Consider the following 10,900-nt stretch of genomic DNA (forward strand, 5'->3'; position numbering starts at 1 on the left):
TAAAGTGATGCATCACTGTAGTTTGACTTTCAGAACAGGAGAAAGGAAACTGAGAGAAAACTTGTTTTTAGATGCAGTTTATTTAAAGTTACACTTAAAACATACATGTAAGTTCCTGAGAGGATAAATCGGTATTAAGCACACTGAGCAGTGCAGCCGCAGGCAAGGTGGGCCTCTGCTGTTTCCCTCAGGTCCACGCTTTTATCGTAGATGTTGCTCAGACTTTCAGGGCGGTTCAGAGCTGAATCTGCAGAAAAGAGAAGCAGAGCAATAAGGAAACTTTCCTCCGCATTTTCCTTAATCTTTGCCTTGGTTCATTTGTTGCACTCTTACCAGCGGGCACACAGTGATAGCCAATAGTGACAGTGGTGGTCTTGACAGGGAAGCAGCCAGCCAGGCAGTGCAGCACAGGCTCAACAGAGTAGCATCTGGACTCCTGGCCATGAATGTTTACTGATTTCTCCAGCTGCACAGATTCAAGCTTCATGCGGCACTCTGTAAGAGAAAGTTGAAAAGTGAGTTTCAAATGGAGTGGCATCATTGATGTTTTCAGGCTCGCTTTAACTATATTCAGTGACTGTTGTATGAAAGTGGAAAAGAAGATGGGACATTTAGCTGAAAAAGATGTATAAAGCTGTAGGAGTAATGAACTTTTTCTCACCAGTGGTGTCCCTGCAGCTCTCTGCTGGCAGAACCCAGGAATGAGCGTAGCTGACTGCATTCTTTGTCTGACGTCCGTTGGGTGTGCGGTACTCCTGTCTGACTTCCCCATCAGCCTTTCCACAGAGTCCACAGGTCTGTCCCTTCATCCAGTCCACAACTTTAACCTGCATGGCAAATCAAATGAGAATTTACAGACTATCAAGTATATAGTCTCTATCAAATTCAGACCACTAGATTGTAATCGCACTCCTAAATTCTCTAGTTTTCCTTACTGTCTCAAGCCTAGAATGGAAAAAACTTATTTATTACTTATCTATTCTATTCTGATCCATAGTGAATGATGTGTTTACCTTCCATGAGTTCTTGTCAAAGTAGACTTCATGCAGACCATGGCTAGGAGCGTACACAGAGATGCCCTCACCCTTTGGCCTGATCTGGATTTTAGCTGTAGGAAAACAAAAACAGTTTTATAATTAATTCAAGCCAATTTTAATAGAGTAGATTAAATTAATTCATAAACTTTGGAGTGCTGGGGAAAAGACGTGTATTTGGCAATATTAAATTACATGTTGCCTCTACATTTAGAGACTTTAAGGGTGATGTGAATGTGCATAGGAACCTGTTGGGTGCTGGTATGGCAGGTTGTTGATGGGTATTTCCATGCCGTTGACCTTCACAATAACATCAGTGTTCTTGGGGTACAGGTCAATATCACTGGAAGTGAAGAATTGAAAATGTTATTTAGTTTGGTCAACTTGTGAATAAAAACAAAGTCTTGTTTTTTAATGGACACTCACATGTCTTCAATCTTCACATTGATATGGGTCTGTTCAATGTGATCCTTCTTGAGCAGAACCATGAACTTGAGCTCTTCGGTGCAATCCTGGGCCAGAACCTGGTAGCAAGACAGTGGCATCTCGTTCTTGTATCTCCTGTTGTTGAATGTGGTCAGTGTGTCTCTTGAGTAGGTACATTCAGCTGTGAAGAAAAAAAAAAGCAATGGTTTTCATCTTTGGCTCGCAAAAGGTAACTGCCATTCTCTTTCTTACAAAACAATGAGGTCATCGATTACCTGCGGCAGCCTTGGCAAACAAGTAGTGGACTTTATCAGCGACCTCGTCAAAGGGGGTGAGACCTTTGATTTCATCCAGTGGCAGAGTAATGGGAAGTTGCAGAGCAATCTTGTAAACTGTGCGCTGTGGACAATAATTCAAAATTGTTAGAAAAATATGTAAAGACAAATTGTGTTTCATATTTTGGGAGAGCTACTAAATCGTTCATACTGTTGGTGTTTTCCAGATGACGTCAAGGGTCTTTTCTGATGTGGCAACCACTGTAAATGAGAGCTGCTTGGCGCTGTTTTCATCCTTTTCTTTAATCATACCAGCAGGCATGTAAGCAGGAATGTAGTCATAGACCCTATAAAAGAATTAAAACATTTTTTTTATATAGTCTACATTGCATGTGAGCAGGCTAAAGGCAAGGCTTATGATTTTTCCTACTTCTGTGCGTAGCGTTTAATGGCAGAAGGCAGATTGTTCCAGGCCACTCTGAGGCGAGCTGCAGGGCTTGGACCAACAAGACCAGTCTCAGCTGTGATCAAGGTGTCGTACTGCTTGCATTCTGCACCCCAGCCGATTTTAGCCTGTTGAGAGACAGTTGATCCAACTATAAGGTACAGAAGGGATTTTATATAATGTCTTAAGATCCATATTATAAACAAAACAGTGCCTTACTGTGACTTTGTGCATGCTAAGCAAAATTCCATCAGCGCAGAGTTTCCAGTTGTTATCAGCCGCCAAAGCAGCCAGAATAATCTGAAGTCTGGTGTTTGGTTTGTCCAAGTAGACGGCCAGTTGGTATCCCATCACCTTCTGGTCAGCTCTGACAGCACGGAAGATGACGGCAAAAATAGGAGCCGCTTCATTGCCAAGGAACTTTTTCTGTGGGAAGCCTCAATTTAATCAATCAAGAATTTCATGCTCACCAGCGAATCCATCAGTGACGAAGATCTGAGAAAGGATTTGTTATTTTTTAAGATGGCCGAGACTTACCTTGCTGTAGATGGCCTCAAAGCTTGAAGCACTGCTTCTGCTCTTGGAAAGTGCGGCTGAGGTGAGTTGAGAGGTGCGAGCCTACAGCAATAATGCACAGAAGTTAAAGACCACCATGTAAATGTTTTAAATACTTTGTATGATGTTTGAAACAACACCATGACCTACCTGCTTCTTGTGGTTCTTCTGGAACTTGTGGCGATAGATCACCCGCTGTTCAAAAGGAATATTTATTTCAGATTCCATGCTTACTAAGTGTACACATTAATATTCTTCCATGCAAAGTCACAAAATAATTTTGATGTGTTTACCTGTGAGAGACGAGCACTTGAGCGTGAGGAACTTGAGCTAGCACTGAAGAGAGATGCCAGGCTTGATGCAGAGCTGGTCCTGGAGGTCTTGCTCATAGATCTTGAGCTGCTACGGCTGCTGCTGCTGCTGCTGCTGCGACTGCTGCTGCTAATGGTCTTGCTGGCACGAGATGAGGAGCTGGAAGAGGCAGAAGAGGACTTGGAGCTTGAGCGAGAGCTGCTGGAGCTAGAGGAGGACAAGCTGCCGTTCTTCCGTCCTGGAGCCAGGATTTTGTTGAGCTTCATCAAGACTGGTGTTTCTTCAACAATTTCTTCTTCACTGAGGTTGATCTGTTTGATGATCAATTCAGCAGCCCTTGGTCCAACTTGAACCTCAATCTCCAGTCTTTCAATTTCTTCACCTTCAACTGAAAGCATCATACAATATTGCCGTTAAGAAGTGCCTTATGCACACTGCGTCTACAAAATGCAAAAGTATTGTGTTCTTAACACTTACTTGGTTTGATAGAAAGAGCAACAGAGTGCTTTCCTGCCAGTTTGTACAGGGCAATGTTCCTGATGAAAGCAGCATTGTCAGTGGCAACCTTAATACAACCCTTCAGTCCAACAGCCTTGGCACAGTACTTCTTCTCAAACTGAGCTAGTTTGGGTTTCAAAATCTTCCTGGCAGCTTCCACATCTGAGTGAACAATCTCTGAGGATGTTGCCTACAAATAGAAAGACATATTAGTAATAAGATAAATGTAGCTACTATTGGGTTAGCTATATGAAAATACAATATTTAAAGCTCACAAAGCTAGCAGAAGCGGATGAAGTCAGCTTAGATGTGAGAATCTCCCTTGAGAGTGGCTCCAACACTTTGTTTGGGATGATGGGAGTCAACTTCGCTGCAGCAAGATCCTCAATATTTCTTGTCACCGCAAGAGTCTCAACACTGTTGAAAGAAGAACATTATATAGGCTCTCAACAAAGAACATTTTTGAAGTGACAATTGATGTGTTTATGGGCCCACACTAAGTTGAAAAGGTCATGCTTACTGCACAGCAGCTGCTTGTTCAGGAACAGAAACAGGCAGAGCTTCAATCTTAAAGTGGCCCTCATTGATGTTGAGTCTTGCAACGATTTTGGCGGGCAGAATGGAGTTGAGTTTAGCTCTTGACAGCAGGGCAGCCTGGATAACGGCGGTGTTCACACCCATCACAGCAAATGTGTTTACAGCAATGCTAGAAGGAGAGGACATCTGTGCGTTACATTTCCAGCCAGATGCGAAATGTTTTTAACTTTAGTTTCAGACGTACTTACCTTGGTCTGATCTCAGTCTCAAGCTGAATGTCTGTCTTCAGAAGGTGAGCAAGATGGAAGGTTTCTGGCAGAGCTGGTGCTGTGGTGGCTTTGACTAATAAAACAAATAAATCATATTATATTTAGAAGCTTTTTAATAGTCATAACAAGATTTACAAATGTCTTTTTTAAGTTATACCCGAGAGAGAAATACCATTTTGATTGGCATAAGGTAAACTGAGGGATAGGTCTTAGGATGTTTCCTAGCTTCTGCTTACCCTGAACGGCTGCGGCAGCAACGGCAGCAGTGTAAAGACTGAGCTCCATTGGAAGACCAGCAGCAGTAGGCAGGATACGCCTCACCTCAGTGGCCAGCAGTGACTTAGCATAGTTGAAGGAAACACCAGACAGCAGAGCCTTCACGGCATTCAAACCAAACGTCTGAACAGAGGGACCAGTGGCGATCTGTAGGCAAGAATTTAATATTATTATTATTGTGTCTCGCAAAAAAAATGTCAGAAAATTATTAAGAAATTGGTCTTGAGATTGAGAGGTTTTAATTTAAACCATACCGCAATGGCTTGGTCAACCAAGGCTTTGTCGATGTTAGCAAAGGCAACTTCCTGTCCGAAGAATTTGACGTAGACAGAGGCCAGAGGTGTGTTTGTCTGAAGAGACCTCAACTGAGAAAGCTGTGGAAAAAAGAAACAAGACAATCCAAGTTATTGATATCCTACTGTGTTGTATCATGTGCAGATTTATTCTATTCTATCCTTTCAACTTCCTGGAGTTTCACTGCTTACAGCCTTAATGACACGCTTCATCTTGGTGATCCTGTCAGCATTGTCGATGAGTGCAGGGTTTTTCAGAAGAGCCTCCTGGAGTCCCTCAGTTCTTACTCCAACCTATGAGGAATTCAAGATGTTAAAAAACGTAATTTACTAATTGAATATCTTCGAGTCTTTGTGTTTTCTTTTCCGTTTACCTCCAGAACATCAGCAGCAGCTCCAGCAAGGTAGGCGCTAGTCTTGGCCACAACAGATCTGGGCAGAATGGTGGCAGCATCATTGATGTAGAAAGCGCTGGCAGCAGCACCAAGCATCAGGGGACCTAAAGTTTGATGAGATACAGTTAGGTGGTGCTACAGAAAAAAATAACTTGAGGAAGCTTAAACCAGAATTTGTCCTTACTGTTGTAGATGTCCATGTGGATGGCTTTGCTAAAACGGAGGCTTGCTCTGTCCAGCCTTGGGCTCAAGATTTTGACGGCAACGTTGCAAGCTGCAGCACTGTGAAGTAGACAAGAAAGAGCTGAGTGAGCAGACATTAGTTTACATAGACAGACTTCATGATGAATGGCGATACATGAGTGCTCTTACACTGAGGCATGGATGGCTGCGGTGCTCCTGGTCAGGGACTTCATGTGGGAATAAGTGAAGCTTGCCACCTGCATATTCTGCTCTGTCTTCACAATGTTGGCAAGAGTGGTCACCAAACCCATTGCGGGCCTTGTCTCGAACAGCACGATGCATGCAAGCATACGAAGCTCTGGGTGAAGGGCCTTGTCCATGTAGAGCTGGAGAGCCAATTCCTGGATCTAATATAGAAGAAGAAGCAAACTCAGTATGGTGTTACGTTTAAAAACTAATCCTCTGGTGTTGAAAACTCACCATTCTGGGCTCCTTCTTTGCAATGTTCCTCAGGGCCATGATGGCATCAGCGTGAACTCTCATGGGCAGAGATGTTGCGGCTGTGCCATGGATGGGGAGGACCTTTGTGATTGGCTTAAGGCTAGTAGGATGGCCAGCATTACCCAAAACCTTCACGAACAGGATGATGTCCTTGGTCTCATCTCTAGCAACAGCCTCTGCGAGGAGCTCCTGGATGGGCTGTTGGCAGAAATAGGTAATTAAGATCTCCTTGCCTCTTACCGAAATGTGCAGTAGAGTAAGTTTAATGTAATATAAAAAGAACAAAGATATTACCTTGATAAGTTCAACAGGGCAGACAGGCACCTCAGCGCAGTATTTTGAAACCATGGTACCATAACCAAGGAAGACGATCTCACGCAGAACTGGGCTTTCCACAATCTTGCTGTTGACTGCCAGGGCCTAGAGGAGAGCGATCATCAGAAATGTGTCATACCTACATTCTTATTACACAAAAAGTTACTTGCTTCGTTCTTAACTTACCTCAACCATCTTGATGGACTCAGTGGTTGCTGTCACCATGTGAATAGATGCAACCAAAGCCTGAGCTGCTTCAGCAACACTCAGTTCATTGGCATCAAATTTCTCCTTGATGAATTTCAGAGCAGCAGGAGTTCCGATGGCAGGGATGGCATCCAAGATCCATTGTCTGAAAGAGGAAAACAAACTTAGTAAGACGTGTTTGTTTAGTTATATATTTATAGTCTTATTCAAATGTTTAAATGTTCTAGGTCACCTGTAGGCAGGCCTGGTTCTGTATTGGCTCCAGAGCATTTCCAGGTCTTCAAAACGAGCTGCACGAAGAAGCTGAATGAGTTCCAAAAACTTCAGAGGGGCATCCTCGTGGACTCTCTCCACATTGTGGGTAACCAGATGATTGAGAACCTCTGCAATCTAAACCACAAGAATGAATGGGAAGACATTTAATATAGTAGAGGTTCCATTTTTTTTCTTTCTTGACTGATCTTCTAAAACATGAAACAATACCTGGGCCTGTGCATTGTTGATCTTGATGAGCTGAATGGGTGTCTGAAGAAGCTCAGTGGAAAACTCGTACTTCAGAGATCCACGGTGAAGATACTGAGCCTGGATGGGTACAATAGGAGCCCTCTGGATCTCAAGGAAGACCAAGGATTGCCTTGAAAGTAATGAGGAAAAGATACGTTTTTATCTACATTAAATCTAAAGACTGACACCATTACATTCCCACTATCCACTGACGTACTTTGTCTGCATCTGAGCAGCTCCATTCATCTCAGAGAAAGGTGAAAACTGGATGAGCTCATTGACTGCTGCCTCCAAGATCAGGACGCCGTTAGCAACTGGCTTCAATTTGTAGTTGTAGGCTGTAGCTCCTCTCAGGTTCTTTGAATCCTTTGAAGATAAAGCACATAATTCCTCCATGATGCAACATTTTCTACTTTCATGGACGCATGCATAACATGAAATGGGTTTGAACGTACCTCCTGGCACTTCACACATTTCTCAGTGTATGCCATCCCCAAGTCCTTCACAATCTTCTCCTGACAGTGGTTCAAATCTCTGGTTTTTGTCAAGAGGATGCGATCAGCCTTTTCGTCTTCTGTGATGGCATAGAGGGTCTTGCACACGCCCTGAGCTCCGGCCTGATGAGAAAAGCATAGATTCATTAATTCCAACTTCCTGTGATGGTTTTAAAATCAGCAGTCTAGGATCTTTGACAAACCTCCTGCAGTTCGTAGACGTTCTGTGTCTTCTTGATGTTGAGCTGAAGAACATTCAGGATACCTCTGTAAACGTTCAGCACCAATGTTGAGATTCCCTCGGGGGCTAACATTTTCCCGACAACACCGTTGGAATACTCAAACTTGATGGGAGTCATGAGCTGAGCTGCCAGGGCTGTAGTGAGCTTTGTTGCTGGGATGAAAGACTCCTTGGGCCAGACGCCACTGTACTCAAAGATTTCAGGTTCCGCAAGCTAGAGTGGAAAATGTTGATTATTTATAAGGCAATTACATTTTTAAAAGTAAAAAAAAAATTGCCTTCAAATCAATTTCATGTTTACCTTCAGCATGTAAATGTTTTCAGCTTCGGCACTGATGAGAACTTTGCTGCTGACTTTGAGCCCGGCCTTTGCCAAACCTTCCTCAGGCAGACCGCTGAGGAGCAAGGCTTCGTACTTGTACACATAGGTCTTACTGGGAGCAAATTCAGGAGCTGGAAGAACAATTTGTCTCTGTGAGAAATGTTCTATGTTATTGTTCAAATTATTTATAACATGATATACACTATTTATTATGAAACAGCATGCATTTAACCAGAATGAATCACTTTCAGGTTGCTTCAGCTTTCGATAATAAAGTACTGAACTTACCAAGGTTATGAGGCTGTCCGGCTGAAATCAAATAATAAAGACATTAATAATCTAGTAAATATGGAAACTGTTTAATGTAGTTTTGAATATTTGGGCAAAAAAAAGTAAAATCCCCAAAACTACTGTCTGATTTTGTCGCTTTCAGGTCATTTTCTGTCTATTAAAAGCATGATCCCTTGAAAAATCAACCATTAGGCTTGCACAGTAACACAAAAATATTAAATGCACAGCAAATATACAGTTGTGCACACTATCATTTCCATTATTAGGATTGTAAGTATTCTTCTCCAGTGCATTGTTCAAGATTCAAGCATAATAATAATTTTTTTTCGTAAAATCCCAACTTTGTAAAAACGGAGCATCCTACTCACCCACAAGGGCCAGAGCCAGGGCAAGCACTACCACTCTCATGGCTGATGGGTCTGTGATGGTCTACAGTCACAGGCTGCCTTTTAAAGCGAAATTTCTGCTGTCATATCTCACTATCTCACACGTATTTGTATTGCACCCTTTGTTAATGATTTGTATTGCTTTGTTTGTTGTCACTGGCCTTGCACTAATAAAAAAAAAAAAAAGAGATTCAAAGAAACCTGGGTTCAGATTGGAGAGGGTGACAGGGCATGTATGTGAAAAGTTAGGGTCACCTGACCTTGTTCTCAAATATGGACCGTGTAATAGTTAGGCATCATGATCCAAATGGTCACAGTGTCTCTGAAGTCATTTTACAATAATACATTAAAGGACGCCTGATTTCCCACAATAAACTTTTATAACATTATTTTAAAGAAATACATGAAAATATATTTGATTTGCTAATATGTGGCTGTTATGTGACATATAAAAGAAGAAAAAGAAAGATAAGCCAACAAATTATCAAAAGACACAGAAACATTAAAGACTACAGGAATGAGACTAAGTAGATTTGTTAAAAAACATTTTTATATATTTTACTCGAGGATTAATTGACCCTACATTTTTAATCAAACAGACAGAGGAATAACAATTAAATATTTATTTAAATGAGGGGGGAATTAATTCAATTTATTTCTATCATTGTCCGTTCTTATATTTAATCTTTGTAGGAGTTAGCTTGGATGATTTTGTCTTCTTTTTTAGTTTTCATAACAAACTTTTTTAAATGCAGTTTCAAAGTTCACACAAGAGGGCACCATGACTATGGCTGTGTACTCACTTTATTTGTTGTGGTCAGGATGACCACTGATGTCATGACATTTCTGTTCAAACTCTGTGGAAATTGAACCTTTTTTGTCATGTTTAGAGAGAGAGAATGTTAATTTTATTTCTTGAAAGTGCCAAATGAAGCTTTGGAGTCCAGGCTTAATTAAGGTGTTTAATAAATCTCTGCGGTCCAAGTTTCTCGTTTGAACTTTTAACAATGTTTACAGTGATGGAAAAGTGTAGAGCTATTTATCATTTGCAAATAATACAGAATATAAATTGGTAATACATTTCTCTTTTTTATGTAGGCTTGAACGTGCCATTTAATAATACTGGCTAAACCCTGCAACAGTAACCTGTCATGATAATGACAACTTAATGCTGTTGACACATTAGGTTACACATATGTGGACTAAATAGGTAATTAACGTCTACTGTAATCCATGGCTTTTTATAGACAGATCTATGTTAACTCTTTGTAAATGCAAATACCAGCCTTTATAATATTATTAATATAATTGATGTTGTAGTACAATACAGACACTGCAGGTCTGGAAAACGGTGGTTTGCCTTTTACAGATGTTTTTTCAACCTGCAGTAAAAATCAAGCTGAGTTATCTATCTCAGGACGTTTTCTTTCATATCTTAAAGGGAGAATCTAAAACGATAACGATTAAGATTCCAGCTGTTTCATGTTACTGTGGTCTGTTTTCCTTTTGCCCCTTCTCACCTCCCTCCTGTTATCCTGAACAGGGAGAGGTACGGTCGTTTGGCGTGTTTGTGGTGTTTCTTCAGAGCATCATTTTCTGACATCATGTACGCAAAAGGGACTGATAGTACTGTATCAGAAATGCATATTATTCTTATTGACTTAAATATGCATATTTAATCAATATTTGGACATTTTTAGAATTTCTCATCATAAGGTTAGATGTTAATAAGTATTTGCAGGATTTCAATTTGTAAATGTGTAATTTTCTAATTTACAATTATTCATATGTATGGGGGCACTGGTTTAGTTCAGTTGTCAGTGCAGGTGCCCGAGGCCACAATCCTCGATGCACTGATCACAGGTTTGACTCCCAGCCTGCCGGTCATTTGGTGCTTGTCACCCCCCACTCTCTTCTTCCTACATTTGCTGTCTCTCTTCAGGTGTGCTCAACAAAAAAGCCAAAAAATATATATATATACAGTACTGTGTAAAAGTTTAAGGCAGGTGTGAAAAAATGCTGTAAACCAAGAATGCTTTCAAAAATATAAATAATAATTGTTTATTTTTATCAATTTACAAAATGATAAGTGAGCGAACAAAAGAATAATCTAAATCAAATCCATATTTGGTGCTACTACT

At 41.0% G+C, this 10,900-nt stretch overlaps 1 protein-coding gene across 1 annotated transcript; it reads right to left on the reverse strand.

Moving 5' to 3' along the window:
- Nucleotides 1–99: 99 nt before the first annotated feature.
- Nucleotides 100–8,784, reverse strand: LOC138606915 (vitellogenin-1-like). The gene is made up of 34 exons (XM_069679390.1): nucleotides 8,742–8,784; nucleotides 8,371–8,391; nucleotides 8,062–8,213; nucleotides 7,723–7,974; nucleotides 7,481–7,642; nucleotides 7,243–7,391; nucleotides 7,005–7,155; nucleotides 6,754–6,911; nucleotides 6,501–6,666; nucleotides 6,294–6,419; nucleotides 5,979–6,197; nucleotides 5,688–5,905; nucleotides 5,500–5,597; nucleotides 5,295–5,419; nucleotides 5,113–5,214; nucleotides 4,882–5,001; nucleotides 4,588–4,774; nucleotides 4,331–4,424; nucleotides 4,066–4,251; nucleotides 3,821–3,962; nucleotides 3,525–3,735; nucleotides 3,029–3,435; nucleotides 2,886–2,930; nucleotides 2,718–2,798; nucleotides 2,400–2,606; nucleotides 2,166–2,308; nucleotides 1,947–2,082; nucleotides 1,736–1,859; nucleotides 1,461–1,641; nucleotides 1,283–1,377; nucleotides 1,014–1,108; nucleotides 662–827; nucleotides 334–495; nucleotides 100–247 (listed from the first exon to the last, which is right to left on the reverse strand). The coding sequence occupies exons 1-34, from the start codon at nucleotides 8,779–8,781 to the stop codon at nucleotides 135–137; spliced, it is 5,034 nt and encodes a 1,677-aa protein (XP_069535491.1). The 5' UTR covers nucleotides 8,782–8,784; the 3' UTR covers nucleotides 100–134.
- Nucleotides 8,785–10,900: the final 2,116 nt, after the last annotated feature.

The sequence above is a fragment of the Semicossyphus pulcher genome, unplaced genomic scaffold, assembly GCF_022749685.1.
Source record: "Semicossyphus pulcher isolate SPU_LCO1_2020_fin unplaced genomic scaffold, fSemPul1.0.p SCAF_4, whole genome shotgun sequence".
Lineage (NCBI taxonomy): Eukaryota > Metazoa > Chordata > Actinopteri > Labriformes > Labridae > Semicossyphus > Semicossyphus pulcher.